Raw genomic sequence first — 15,823 nt, forward strand, 5'->3', positions numbered from 1 at the left:
TGCGTTCGTTCGTGCATGTGTGTGTGTGTGTTATTGGGGAGAGCAGTAACAGGGGAGGCGTAATTGTGACAATTGTGCTGAGCCAGCGTGTTCCTCACCTCTTCCATGCTTCATATTTTCCATTGCTAAAAAACAACAACCCTTAAACCCCCATCCAAGCTCTGTATGACACACACACCTGAGTTGTTATTCCATCAACCACTTTGAATGCTGCTACCGGGAGACCTGCCGTGTAATGGTAGTACTGTTGCTAAGCGTGGTGGTAATTACGTGAGGGGGATGGAACCGGGAGACTTGTGCGATTACAGCGGTAATGGAGGTGGAGGAGTGTGAACCACAGGTCAAAACCCCTGCTTGGTAGAGCAGAACTCCCTGTAGCCGAGCTCAGGTTCACTGCGTCAGCAAGACCAAGCAATAAAGACTAACAGCAAGAATAAAGCCATATGTTCTACTGATTTAGTGTTATGATTTGTTTTTTCTTCATAGGCTTATACTTTTATCCAAAGCCACATGCATAGCATACGTAGCCAAGATCCCCATTTTTAGGGTAATAGGTGACACTGACAGTAGTTCTGGGAAAGTTTGTCCGACCTGCTGGGTTTATACTTTTTGTTAGGATATGCTCATTGGTTCATGCTTGGCAATACTGAGCTGTTAAGGCCCCGTAAACCTAAATACGATACACTCCTCCACTCAGCAACTGATTTCTATGAACACTAGTAGACACAAAGGGACCCTGTGGGGCAAGACTAGATATCATCTGACATGATCATATGGAGATCATATGAGCTGTCAAAGTCTCTGTACACCTACTCTAATACAGCAGTAGCTTTGAAAAGAAAATGGGATATAGGCCAAGGCGTATGACAGTATTGAGTGGGCCCCAGATGGCATCATTCTCGAAAGCATGATCCAATAAAAGACAGCTGTAGGCTGAGTTATATGCAAAAATATTTAGGCTATTCAGTGGATATGTGAAATGTTCAGGTCTAAAAAAGGTTGTCAGGCGAGCTGCATAAAATCCAGTCTCCCTGCTCACAGCATTTTAACAGTAAGAAACTCCTGGCTCCAACCCCTATTTACATTCCACAATAGGAATGTCTGCCTTGGTTTTTCCACTGTTTGTGTGGAAGTGTTTAGGAAGATGAACAGAACAGGGGGGTTTACTAGTTATGAGGACATTGATAACTCCATTTGTCTTACATTAGGCAACTCCATGATTCATCAAATCTTTCCTCGTTACTCCTAAGCTTGCAGTTCCATATCCGCTGAGAATTCTAGACAATTGATTAGCTTACTTTGAAAGTGTTAATGTCCTATGTACAGTATATCTGCTTCATGATCAGTTTAACTGCTTTTACTGTAGTGAACTAACAAGTTCACTGACGCAATAATAAGAGAGTCCAAATATAAATGTGAAATCATCTCTCGCTCTCCCTCTCTCTTCCAGGTATGGCGGTGTCGGTGCAGGGGCTTTACTTTGTGGTGACCCTGTTTCTGGGTTGTTTCCTTGACAGCATGTTAATGCTAGTCCCTGTGCTTCCTCTCATGCTGATGTCACCCGCCTGGTACCCTGGATCACAGACTCTATCTTGGCCACCTGGCTCACCCTGCATGTGGTTCATATATTTACACCAATCTGTTTCTGTCTCTGTCTGTGTTCCTTATCTCTGCATCTTCTTACTTATGTCTGTCTTTTTTATGACCTTTGTTTGACCACTGTGGTTTAACTGTTGTGCCTTTTTGGTTTTGACCTCCTAACCTTCTTTGATGTGTTCCCTAGACCTTTCTTGATCTCTTGCCCTGATGTTTTTTGACCTCTCACTGACCTTGTTTTTTGTACTATTCTTGGACTTTTTGTTTTTGTCTAGAGATGATGAAATGTATACGGGGTGCTCTTGTGAATAAGAATGCAAATACAGGGGAATACAGTAGGACCAAATAAAATTACAGTCTTCCTGTTCCTTCCTTCCTTCCTTCCTTCCTTCCTTCCTTCCTTCCTTCCTTCCTTCCTTCCTTCCTTCCTTCCCTCCCTCCCTCCCTCCCTCTGTGCAGGCCTTGCTGGAGCTGGTGTTTGGGGTAATGGTGGTGGCTTCATCCCAGGGGAGCATAGTGTGATCATCATGAACCACCGGACCCACCTGGACTGGATGTTCCTGTGGTACTGCCTGCTGAGGTATAGCTACCTGTGCCTGGAGAATATCTACCTCAAGGTGGGTATAGGCAACATACACACACACACACACACACACACACACACACACACACACACACACACACACACACACACACACACCTCAGCAGGGGTTACACAGTGCTTCATCTTCATCAAGCGTCAGTGGGAGGAGGACCACAGCCACAAAGAGAACATGCTGGAATACTTGTGTAACATCAGAGAGCCCCTGCAGCTCCTCCTCTTCCCTGACCGGTAACAGCTTTTAGTGACATCAGCCAACCAGGGCAATGATTGTTGAATAGGACATGAGCACCCTGCATCAACCGTTTCCAGCTCTCATCCCCAAGCCTGTTATCATTGGTTTTATACTGTAACTCCCTGAGTATGTATGTGGTCTATGTGTATCTCTGTGTATGTGCATACAATGTTCTTAAAATTAGTTTGACTTACAGACCAAGGGCCAGATATATGACACATTAGGGTCAGCATCCACACAAACCCCACAAACAGTGGGTTAACTGCCTGTTCAGGGGCAGAACGAGGATTTGAACTTGCAACCTTTCGGTTACGAGTCCAACGCTCTAACCTCTAACGCTCTAACCACTAGGCTACCCTGCCGCCTCTTGTTCTTGTGTACCCCATTATCTCTACTTGCAAATCATCATCTGCACATCCATCACTCCAGTGTTAATGCTAAATCGTAATTACATGTATTTCGCCTCTATGGCCTATTTATTGCCTACCTCCCTACTCTTCTACATTTGCACACACTGTACATAGATTTTTTTCTATTGTATTATTGACTGTACGTTTGTTTATATGTAACTCTGTGCTGTTTGATTTTGTTGAACTGCTTTGCTTTATCTTGGCCAGGTCGTAGTTGTAAATGAGAACCTGTTCTCAACTGGCCAACTTGGTTAAATAAAGGTGAAGTAGAAAATGTCAAATAAAATGACCCAGGAGCACTGGGCTAAAAGGGAGGTCCGTCTGAGTGACCTCTACGCCGCTGAGCCCCTGGGCTTTCCACAGGGAGTGTGCCGCGTGCCCCCCTGTAAGACGGAGCTCCACATGGCTCTGATCAAAACAGCCTCTCTGTTCTACTGGAGCTCCTTCCTCACCTAACGTCACAGACCTCTGGCTCTGGGCCTTATCTGATTTTATTTCATATCATTCTTGAACCAGAGTGTCATAATAATAGCCAGAATACTATTTCTTGGTTCAGTTATAGCTATGTGTTTTAAATGGATTGTATTATTGTTTTGTATGTTGTCCATTGGTTATGTATTTATTTATTTTAAGTGATGGAACAGAGCCATAGTATACAGCACTCATACATTAGATGTGTGTATTTTTGCCATTATTGTTCTGTGTTTAGCCAATGTAGATGATCCATTAGTCAAGCCAAATTAATCACTGTTTCTGCAAGCAATCATTAGCCAACAAAAAGTGATTACCGGTAGAACTGAATGCTTTCAGTCGAAGTGATGAGTCAATTGTGCACTAAAGTGTTTGCTGGCAGGGAATCTGAACAGTGTCTAACACATTAAGGCTACTGTCAGTCCATTTACATTGAGCCTTTATAGACGAGGTAAGCTGTTTTCATTGCTTACCTCTCGATAAACCTGTAAACCTGATCATTTTTGTATACATGCTGAAAGTAACTTTTGCACCAGGAAATCCAAAGGCAAAAATCAGCCATGTAATGTAAAAAGGAATCAAACGGAAAGTAGTAGTCTGCCAAAACTGGGCAGGGCAGTTCCACCATGCATCGCTGCTAAGGTTCTTGTGGAATGCAGCAACACTTTCATGCACTCTTTATTGGAATGGGCGACTGTTCAGGAATCGAGATCTGAGACTGAGCAACTGCAAAGCAGCTTAGAAAGAGAGGGTGGAGGTTGGAAGAATGTAGTTTAGACAACACCCACAACGTCCGAGTGGGACACAGAGGACCAGCCTTGGAGTGGAAAGTTGGCCTTGAAGTCACCCTAACCCAAAAAAAGCCTCATGCCCACCTCTTTCTCTTCCCAGCAAACTTGCATCGATGCTCTCAGCGCACTAAACTCAATTAGCGAATGACAGCTGAGAAAGCTCTACCGATTATGACAAAAAAAAACAAATCCAACCTTGCCATATATAGAGTTCTGCCAATCCAGAACCATTTTTATGAAGGACACTGTTTGATCTACCGACCACCTCAATGCTGCAGGTCAAATTATAATTTTTGTAAAAAAAGAATGAGTCCTATGTACAAAGTCATAGATGGTTATCGATGTGTTTTTGTTTCTTGAAATACGAGGCCCTGTGGTTCAGGTGTATGGGCTGGTTCCAGTCACTGTGATTAGACTGCGTTAACAATTCTCTCATCAGGATGTCAATGGCTTACCAAATTACTACTCATCTCTCTATTACTAGAATCTCTGAAACAGCTGGAATTGACATATTTCACCCATCTCTCTCTTATCTGTTCTCTTTGTTTTCCTTTCTCTATCTTTCTTGGTTTCTCAAAATTCTCTATTTCTCTGTTGGGTTGTCTCTGTTTTGTTAATGTCCATAGTAGAATCAACTGCTGATGCTGGACTCATTTACAATCACTGTCCTCAGATAAATCTTTACTGGCCAATGTTGTCAGTTATCACGCTGTTCAATAAATATAACATTTCATGCCATGCAGATACCCTGCTCTGTGTGTCTTGTTTGAAAATGTGCAATGTAAAACTCATTCTTCACTGATTGGCGTTCAGGATGCTGACCCAACATTATATCAGCTCACTACCATTAGAATATTGTAGTTGTGGTCTCTTGGAGCAGTCCTAGTAAACATTTTAGTGAACGAATCAATAAGACCGTGCACGCTTATGTTACAGCCATAGTGAGCTCACACCATAGACCATATATATATAAACACACTCACCACACCAGTCTGCTGTGGCACTGACAGACAGAGGGCAAGAGATTTGAAGGTGAAGCAGTGTTACCGTGGCAACAAATGTTGACTCATCCGTTCCCTAGCAACGTGATGCAGAATGATGTCAATGGAAGCATGCTATTTTTTCCTCTACTGCTAATGGTATGATGCCAGTTGTGTATGTGTCAGTGTGTGTGCAGTGCATGGGTGTTGGGTCTATGAGCTGTGTCTGCAAGCATGAGTCTCTGCTCGGATTTTAAATTCCAGCTGCTCATTAATGCTGGAGGTAGAGAGGGAGGGAGTGATGCTGACGTCCTTGGCAATAAATGAGGGCGAATGCAGGCCAGGTTGATACAGGACTTTTAGAAATAGCCACTCCAGGGACTATGAATCACAGGGCAATTATGCATATGGCTCTAATTATTACCTTAATAACTGTTTTTTTCATCATCCTTGTGCTGTGGCCGAAATGATGTCCACACCCACTATGATAGATATTACAGTGGGTTGAAGGATGATGATACAGCTTCAATCATTCTGTTGGCTGGTTGCAATGACACATCACAAGACATGATCCTATTCCTTCTCATCCCTGGAGGAACATGAAACCAGGAGCTCTTTTTAGCATAGCTTTCTTAATCCACAGATAAAAGGGGAAACCGAGTTAGTTTCTAGTAATCTCTTCCTTCAGTCTTCTTCTTCTTTTGTGGACTTTATATGGCGGTTGGCAACCAACTTTAAGGTGCATTACCTCTACCAACTGGACTGGAGTGTGGACCTCAGTTCATCTTTCAATCACCCACGTGGTATATGCTTCTAAAAACCAATGAGGAGATGGGAGAGGTGGGACTTGCTGCACGTCATGCGTCAAAAATTGAACCACGTTCTATTTTAGCACCTGGCTACACAGTCGTGCGCAAGTGATTTGGATGAAATGATTGAATAACATGTATGTGTAAATGTATTTTGCAACGCTTGCACACGCAACACGGGCGATGTTGTCAGCATATCAGAGGGGAAAAGGATAACGAATACAATACATATTGGGGACAAGAAACTTGTTTGTTCATCTGATTGTTTTGTCTACCTTGAGTATTGGTCGAGCTGGTTATGTCTGGCACTCAACACGTTGCTATTTTAATCCACCCTCCTTTAACAGCCTGACCCTCATCCTCTTTAGTTCAATCACCTGAGATGCCTCACAAGTACACTACTGTGCACAAACCCCAGCTAGTTCTAACAAAATGGATCACACAGGGTAACCCATTCTGTCCCGCCAAACTTGTGCAGTTAATCAGGATTTGTTAGAGCCTGCCTGGTAAGTGATTGGTAGCACTCTTGCTTGAGTGATTGCAGACCCCTGCTGATTCTACCATCCATAACACATAAACACACTCAGTCTAACACCCACAGACAACGATGGCTTCCAACAGGATCAACTCTAAAAATAACCCCCGTGTTCGGCTCTGTAATATGTATGGGTGGATTAGGAATGCTTTGTCACTGCCTGTTAATAAGCCAATTTCACACACCACCAAACCCCTTTATAGAGGTGATATTTGTGGCCTGTGTTGTCACAGAACAAATTATTGTGGTTGCTTGGTCTGTGTTCAGACAGCTGTGCCTGTTTGACTCCTTATCTGGGTGGACTTGGTTCCCATTCTCATATTTTCCACTACTCTTTGTACCCACCTTGACGTTCTCCACTATCAGTTTGATGAGAGTTAGTAGTTTTATATTGTAACGGCATTCTTCCTCCTCAGAAGAGGAGGAGTAGCGAGAAGGATCGGAGGACCAATGCGCAGCGTGGTAAGTGTCCATAACGTTTATTTAAAGACCAGTATCCCTTCTTTCTTTTCTCTCCAAAACTCTTGAACGTGCCGTCCTTGGCCAGCTCTCCCGCTATCTCTCTCAGAATGACCTTCTTGATCCAAATCAGTCAGGTTTCAAGACTAGTCATTCAACTGAGACTGCTCTTCTCTGTATCACGGAGGCGCTCCGCACTGCTAAAGCTAACTCTCTCTCCTTTGCTCTCATCCTTCTAGACCTATCGGCTGCCTTCGATACTGTGAACCATCAGATCCTCCTCTCCACCCTCTCCGAGTTGGGCATCTCCGGCGCGGCCCACGCTTGGTTGCGTCCTACCTGACAGGTCGCTCCTACCAGGTGGCGTGGCGAGAATCTGTCTCCTCACCACGCGCTCTCACCACTGGTGTCCCCCAGGGCTCTGTTCTAGGCCCTCTCCTATTCTCGCTATACACCAAGTCACTTGGCTCTGTCATAACCTCACATGGTCTCTCCTATCATTGCTATGCAGACGACACACAATTAATCTTCTCCTTTCCCCCTTCTGATGACCAGGTGGCGAATCGCATCTCTGCATGTCTGGCAGACATATCAGTGTGGATGACGGATCACCACCTCAAGCTGAACCTCGGCAAGACGGAGCTGCTCTTCCTCCCGGGGAAGGACTGCCCGTTCCATGATCTCGCCATCACGGTTGACAACTCCATTGTGTCCTCCTCCCAGAGCGCTAAGAACCTTGGCGTGATCCTGGACAACACCCTGTCGTTCTCAACTAACATCAAGGCGGTGGCCCGTTCCTGTAGGTTCATGCTCTACAACATCCGCAGAGTACGACCCTGCCTCACACAGGAAGCGGCGCAGGTCCTAATCCAGGCACTTGTCATCTCCCGTCTGGATTACTGCAACTCGCTGTTGGCTGGGCTCCCTGCCTGTGCCATTAAACCCCTACAACTCATCCAGAACGCCGCAGCCCGTCTGGTGTTCAACCTTCCCAAGTTCTCTCACGTCACCCCGCTCCTCCGCTCTCTCCACTGGCTTCCAGTTGAAGCTTGCATCCGCTACAAGACCATGGTGCTTGCCTACGGAGCTGTGAGGGGAACGGCACCTCAGTACCTCCAGGCTCTGATCAGGCCCTACACCCAAACAAGGGCACTGCGTTCATCCACCTCTGGCCTGCTCGCCTCCCTACCGCTGAGGAAGTACAGTTCCCGCTCAGCCCAGTCAAAACTGTTCGCTGCTCTGGCTCCCCAATGGTGGAACACACTCCCTCACGACGCCAGGACAGCGGAGTCAATCACCACCTTCCGGAGACACCTGAAACCCCACCTCTTTAAGGAATACCTAGGATAGGATAAGTAATCCTTCTCACCCCCCTTAAAAGATTTAGATGCACTATTGTAAAGTGGCTGTTCCACTGGATGTCATAAGGTGAATGCATCAATTTGTAAGTCGCTCTGGATAAGAGCGTCTGCTAAATGACTTAAATGTAAATGTAAATGTAAAGACATAAACTGAACACTACAAAACAATAAACGTGAAACTAACAAAACCGAAACAGTACCGTGTGGCAACAAACACTCACACGGAAACAAACACCCACAACTCAAAAGTCAAACCCAGGCTACCTATGTATGATTCTCAATCAGAGACAACTAACGACATCTGCCTCTGATTGAGAACCATACTAGGCTGAACTCAAAATTCAGAACGTGAAATATAGGCTATATAGAAGTAATGACATTCAAATTGAAAATCATTCTACGAAATAAAAGGATCTAATAGATTACAACACATTCCTGTGTTCGAACCTGTAACAAGGCTGCATGGGATTATTACTAATGCGACTCGGCACATCCAATGACAATGTCCGCAATATGTATACACTTGCTGATTTGACAACCCCAATGCAGTTACACCTCCAAACATCACTTTAATAAAAACAATCAATCTGCTATGCCGTTTTCGGTTATTGCAGGTTAAGGCAGATGTGATTGAATCTAGCCCTCATTCTATTAAAAAAATGATTAAAAAGACATTGGCCGTATTAGAGAATCGAAACCCTGATGCATCTTGGGTAAATTGTGACTAACTGATCTCCAAATACTATTGAGGTTATTTATAAAGCAAGGCGATTTGTAGATCACTCAGTCTCGACCCAGCTGCAATGTCAAACGCTTCCACTGTCTAAACGCTTCCACTGGGTTCACAAACCTTTTTACTTGGGGCCCCCCTTCCAGCATTGGGGAAACTCCTGCGCACCCCCTGCGCCACATCTATTTCTACGGGCACAAGCACTGTTCGTGACACAAAATGTCACCCCTCTTGTTTGCAGAGAGAATTGTGCAGGTTTAAAGCTTATTTCCTGCAATTCTACACATATTGTCATGGGGTGCAAAGAACATTTTGCAGTTTAACTAAAGCAAATTTTCTTTAAATTCTATACATTTGGCCATGTCTAATGTGTTTTCATGTGATATTTGAGTGACAAAATAGTACAATAATATCTCTGGGCTAAAAAACCTAAATTAAAAAACCTTAGCTGACATAGGCTAGTTGATCTGGACATTTCTGACAGGTTATAAATAGCTCTCTACGGTATGCAATGACTAACATGACAATAGGAACTGATGATGCACTACCCAATTTCGAAATTGCACGTAGTGCATTCTACTATTAGTTTGGAAACCACTGGTCTATAGGATAACCATAGTCACATCAAAACACGCATTGTATTTTTAGTATGTAATCAGTTTTCTGGTGCCATCTAGTGATGTAAAGCTAAAACTGTACCAAACAACACTTGGAAACATTACTTTTAGCAAGAATACACACTTTATTCAGAAATCATCACTACAGAGGAAAAATTGCCCAAGCAGGATAACTGGAAAAAGAGACAATCTTACTCTTTTTTTTATACCTCATATCAAGAAAAAATACATAAAGAAAAACAAAATCATAAAAGCAATATTTTTTTATACTCATTCTGTAATTTCTTGGTTAATTAAAAAAATATATATTTGTATTGTATTCACGTGACATTCTACTGTACTGTTGGAGGTGCTTTAACACCCGCACATCTGTGTACTCGACTAATAAACTGATTTGAAAAGCAAACCAGTTAAAACAATGACTCATCTGAGAATAAAAATACAATAATGATACTAACCATTAATACAATTCTAATCATTTCTGATGATCATGTGTTATTTCTCTATCTATTGAAAATGGCTGTCGAAACGTTGGTATTACATTTTTGCATCTGAGCTCCTAGTGTGCGGCTCTCTTTTATTTTCAAGTTTCTACTCCGCTAGCCAGCACCTCGTCTTAATAGGTGTGTGTTTCTTTTTCTTCTAGATTTCTATCTATTGTACATTAACCTGGGCAGGGATTGGAAACAAAGAACAGCATGACAGAGAACACAGATCCCTTCATTCCAACTGGCTGGGAATTGTCAGAAATTGGGAGGAACAGCAACAGTTCATATGAAGGCCAGCCCAGCAGGCCACCAGTCTTTGGGCATGATACTACCCTGCTCAGCTCCTCACTTACTAAGAGGCAATAGGCTGCTCGCACTCCTCACACACAGAAGGAGGGACTTGTGGGGATGTGCATGACAACAAGAAGGTCCTCACAATGCATGCACAGGTACAGCAGCCAGATAGAGGATAAGGATACACAGTACACACAACACTGGGAGGGAGTTATAGTGACTGCAGCTGTAACGTTGACAAAATATCCAGTCAGTGAATAAATCTACTAATCATGCATGTGAGCATGTCAAGTATGTAAATATGAGTCTGTGTGCCTTGCAGTGTGTGTAGTTGCCTTCAAAATCCTGTGTTTGCACGTGTGCATGGAGTCCATAGCTATGTGAACGCGGGCCCCTCGATGTCTCTAGGTGACAGAAGGTGGTCTTTGAAAGAGAGAGGGGTTTAGGAGAGGCCAACAACGCATCAAGAGATCCAGCCAATCAGGAGAGGTCAAAAAGTCCGAGCTAGGTCAAAGCTGTGGGTGGAGCCTAGACTATTGACCAGTGTCTGGAATAATGAGCTTGGGGCTATGGAGGGTTAGGGCAGGGGCGTAGGGATGAGTGAGTATTTTGAGCATCAGCTCAGGAATTGTCAGAGGGGACATGTTCTTCGAAGCCCTCGCTCTCCCTGACGAGTGCTCTCTCCAGGATGACGCGGCCCTCCTTGTAGCGCTGGCTGTCCTCGGTGGCAAACTCATAGATCCAGCCCAGCTTGCTGTTACAGTTCTTACAGCTGACATCTCGCACCATGTGTCTGCCCGTCAGCATCACGCGGTCCTGCACCTCGCTGTACTGCAGGTTCACCACCTTACAGATAATGAATAATAATGCAGAGGTTAATACACAGTCGTAACATGGTAATAAACATGTATGTGTTTGCGAGGTGTTACTTCTGTCTTTTGTGGAAGTGGGTTTTCTAGGTGTCACGTGTAGTGTAACTTGCTGTGTAAATAATGTGAGTACACTTGTGTGTTATACATAGCTAAGTATAGTGATAGTGAGCCTGGAATAAAATATATTAGTTTGAGTGTTTATGCATAAAAGGAGTTTTCACATTGGACTATTTCAATCAAGGGATAAAAGTAATCATGTGAAAACATGTCTTTGGCAGTAGCAGGCTGGTGTCATGGTGTTACAGTGGAGGTGCCGCTTGCCTTGTTGAAGAGGAAGGCTCTGCCGGTGGCTCCGGTGAAGCGGGTGGAGATGAGTTCTGAGCGGTTTGTCAAGATAGTGTCACAGTTGGCGCAGGAGAAGAGGCGTGTGCCCCCGATGTGGTCCAGGAAGATCCGCCCCATGGTTCAGTACACACTCACCTGCAGGACCAAACGGAAGGTTAAACGCTGCTCTCTGAAAGACAGAGAGATCATTTAAATTACATCTCTATACTCTGTTCAAAAAACTGTTCAATGAAGAACACAAATCCCTGACAACTGTCATAATAAAGTCCCTAGCGATAATACAGTCAGTCCCTAACGACACTATGTCTCGCACACGCACTCTCTCTTTCATGACCGGTTTGTCAAACTCAGTAACGCCATATTTCGCAAACGACGTCGATGGCATCAAGAGAAGGTCGGAAAAATATGACTTGTTGTTGCCTAAACACAACCCAGTCTTACCGTTTAAAGACTTTTCGACTAGTTGGGTTTTAGCTATTGGTAGCTAAGCCGTCCTTTTCCACGTGAATACTTTTATTCCCCAAAGTCTGTTGGGTTCGTTGTCGCTTTGTTGTTCTCTCCCAGCTGTTCCTGCGGATTCTGTATCAACATCCGGTACGATGACGTGACGTAAAACGTCGCACTGGCACTTAGATCGAACAGCATTCCAGCTATGAACACAGTATTTTGCTCTCTAGTCGGTATCGTTAGTAAGATTTTTCAACCAAATCGTTTGAGGAGGTAGCTACAGCTCAATATGGAAACCGGAATATGGGCGAGTGGGTGTGTTGAAAGGAAAATAGCAAGCATGTGGAAGGAAGTGGTTGTGTCCAAAGGAAAGTAGTAGGCGTGTGTAAAGGAGGGGGGGTGTCGAAGTGCTCTCCTATAGGTTAGAACAGTTCTCAACTGGTTCAGAGAGGGAAAGGAAGAGGCCCAACTCGATCAAAAAATAATACGGAAATATGGCTCCCTCCAGCAGGTGGCATTTTTGCGTTGTTTTACCAAGGAATGCGTTTTAGTATTGAGGTCAATGAGAGTGTCGAATTTGGGCAACCGAAATGGCTATTTTGCTACATGAGGTTTATATTATGGAATATACGTTTCAAAACACAAAACAAAACACTATATCGGAGTTGTCTCGAGATGGCTATGCATATTCATGTCATGAGGCTAGTAGCATAGCATCTATCTCCATTGAATACAGGTGGTTGACATCAACAACTCTCATAGAATATTCAAAAAATAAATTACAATAATGATCTCTATCCACCAATCCAAAGAAAGGATAGGCGGGAGCTAGGCCTCTACAGGATCGGTGTCCACTGCGGGACGGTTGAGCAGACTTTTTCCACATTTTGTTATGTTACAGCCTTGTTCTAAAATTGATTAAATAATTCGTTTTTTCTCATCATTCTGCACACAATACCTCATAATGACAAAGCAAAAACAGGTTTTTAAAATGTATTGCAATTGTATATAATTGTTTTGAACTGAAATATCACATTCACATAAGTATTCAGACCTTTGGCGGCGATTACAGCCTCAAGTCTTCTTGGGTATGATGCTATAAGCTTGGCACACCTGTATTTGGGGAGTTTCTCCCATTCTTCTCTGCAGATCCTCTCAAGCTCTGTCAGGTTGAATGTGGAGCGTCACTGCACAGCTATTTTCAGGTCTCTCCAGAGATGTTCGATCGGGTTCAAGTCCAGGCTCTGGCTGGGCCACTCAAGGACATTCAGAGATTTGTCCCGAAACCACTCTAGGGTTTTCTCGACTGTGTGCTTAGGGTCGTTGTCCTGGTGGAAGGTGAACCTTCACCCCAGGATGAGGCCCTGAGCGCTCTGGAGCAGGTTTTTATCAAAGATCTCTCTTTACTTTGCTCCGTTCATCTTTCCTTTGATCCTGACTAGTCTCCCAGTCCCTGCCGGACTGCTGCTGCCACCACCATGTTTCAACGTAGGGATGGTGCCAGGCTTCCTCCAGACGTGACGCTTGGCATTCAGGCCAGAGTTCAATCTTGGTTTCCTCAGACCAGAGAATACTGTTTCTCATCATCTGAGAGTCTTTAGGTGCCTTTTGGCAAACTCCAAGCGAGCTGTCAAGTGCCTTTTACTGAAGAGTGGCTTTCGTCTAGCCACTCTATCATAATTGATTCATGGATTCATGGAGTGCTGCAAAGATGGTTCTTCCATTTCTTCCCCTTGCTGTCTCTGCCTGGCCGGTTCCCCTCTCTCCACTGGGATTCTACTCTATTACGGGGGCTGAGTCACTGGCTTACTGGTGCTCTTTCATGCCGTCCCTAGGAGGAGTGCGTCACTTGAGTGGGTTGAGTCACTGACGTGATCTTCCTGTCTGGATTGGCGCCCAACCTTGGGTTGTGCCGTGGCGGAGATCTTTGTGGCCTATACTCGGCCTTGTCTCACGATGGTAAGTTTGTGGTAGAAGATATCCCTCTAGTGGTGTGGAGGCTGTGCTTTGGCAAAGTGGGTGGGGTTATATCCTTCCTGTTTGGCCCTGTCTGGGGGTATCATCGGATGGGGCCACAGTGTCTCCTGATCCCTCCTGTCTCAGCCTCCAGTAATTATGCTGCAGTAGTTCATGTGTCGGGGGCTAGGGTCAGTTTGTTTTATCTGGAGTACTTCTCCTGTCTTATCCGATGTCCTGTGTGAATTTAAGTATGCGCTCTCTAATTCTCTCTTTCTCTCTTTCTTTCTCTCTCTCGGAGGACCTGAGCCCTAGGACCGTGCCTCAGGACTACCTGGCATGATGACTCCTTGCTGTCTCCAGTCCACCTGATCGTGCTGCTGCTCCAGTTTCAACTGTTCTGCCTGCGGCTATGGAATCCTGACCTGTTCACCGGACGTACTACCTGTCCCAGAACTGTTGTTTTCAACTCTCTAGAGACAGCAGGAGTGGTAGAGATACTCTTAATGATCGTCTATGAAAAGCCGACTGACATTTACTCCTGATGTGCTGACTTGCTGCACCCTCGACAACTACTGTGATTATTATTATTTGACCATGCTGGTCATGTATGAACATTTGAACATCTTGGCAATGTTCTGTTATAATCTCCACCCGGCACAGCCAGAAGCGGACTGGCCACCACTCATAGCCTGGTTCCTCTCTAGGTTTCTTCCTAGGTTTTGGCCTTTCTGGGGAGTTTTTCCTAGCCACCATGCCTCTACACCTGCATTGCTTGCTGTTTGGGGTTTTAGGCCCGGATTTCTTTACAGCAATTTGAGATATCAGCTGATGTATGAAGGGCGATATAAATACATTTGATTTGATTTCCTAGAGCTCTGTCAGAGTGACCATCAGGTTCTTGGTCACCTCCCTGACCAAGGCCCTTCTCCCCTGATTGCTTAGTTTGGCCGGGCGGCCAGCTCTTGGAAGAGTCTTGGTGTTGCCAAACTTCTTCCATTTAAGAATGATGGAGGCCACTGTGTTCTTGGAGACCTTTAATGCTGCATAAATGTTTCCGTACCCTTCCTCCAGATCTGTGCCTTGATTACAATCCTGTCTCAGAGCTCAAAGGACAATTCCTTTGACCTCATGGCTTTTGTTTTTTGCTCTGACGTCTGTGGGATATGCACTGTCATCAAATCATGTCCTATCAATTTAATTTACCACAGATGGACTCCAATCAAGTTGTAGAAACATTTCAAGCATGATCAATGGAAACAGGAGGCACCTGAGTTCAACTTCTTGTCTCATAGATAAGGGTCTAAATAAGGTTTAAAACTTCCTGTTTTAATATTTTACCTTTATTTAACTAGGCAAGTCAGTTAATTAAGAACAAATTCTTATTTTCAATGACAACCTAGTGGGTTAACTGCCTGTTCAGGGGTAGAACAACAGACTTTGTACTTTGTCAGCTCGGGGGTTTGAACTTGCAACCTTGCGGTTACTAGTCCAACGCTCTAACCACTAGGCTACCCTGCCGCCCCATTTAATGCATTTGCAAAAATTTCTAACAACCTGTTTTCACATCGTCATTATGGGGTATTGTGTGTAGATTGCAGAGGATTTGTATTCATTTAAGCAATTTTGGAATAAAGCTATATCGTAACAAATGTGTAAAAGTCAAGGTGTCTGAATACTTTCTGAAGGCACTGTACACAAATTCATTTTACAGAAATGCCAGGGGGAAAAACCTGTCAGACATTGGTGCAAAATAAAGTTATTTATTTTTGTTTGTGTACTTATTTACTCCCCCAGTGACCTCAACCCCCCTTCAAAACTCTATC

The 15,823-nt window shown here is 44.2% G+C and overlaps 1 protein-coding gene across 2 annotated transcripts; it reads right to left on the reverse strand.

Moving 5' to 3' along the window:
* Window positions 1-9,696: 9,696 nt before the first annotated feature.
* On the reverse strand, window positions 9,697-12,556 carry LOC118368169 (protein yippee-like 5). Of its 2 annotated transcripts, none has more exons than XM_035752010.2 (3): window positions 12,036-12,556; window positions 11,571-11,763; window positions 9,697-11,223 (listed from the first exon to the last, which is right to left on the reverse strand). In XM_035752010.2, exons 2-3 carry the CDS (start codon window positions 11,709-11,711, stop codon window positions 10,999-11,001), a joined length of 366 nt encoding a protein of 121 aa, XP_035607903.1. In that variant the 5' UTR covers window positions 11,712-11,763; window positions 12,036-12,556; the 3' UTR covers window positions 9,697-10,998. The 2 variants fall into 2 exon arrangements, with proteins under 2 accessions (XP_035607903.1, XP_035607901.1); XM_035752008.2 differs by having other exon boundaries at window positions 11,571-11,729; window positions 12,036-12,525.
* Window positions 12,557-15,823: the final 3,267 nt, after the last annotated feature.

This window comes from Oncorhynchus keta, chromosome 35, assembly GCF_023373465.1.
Source record: "Oncorhynchus keta strain PuntledgeMale-10-30-2019 chromosome 35, Oket_V2, whole genome shotgun sequence".
Taxonomy (NCBI): domain Eukaryota; kingdom Metazoa; phylum Chordata; class Actinopteri; order Salmoniformes; family Salmonidae; genus Oncorhynchus; species Oncorhynchus keta.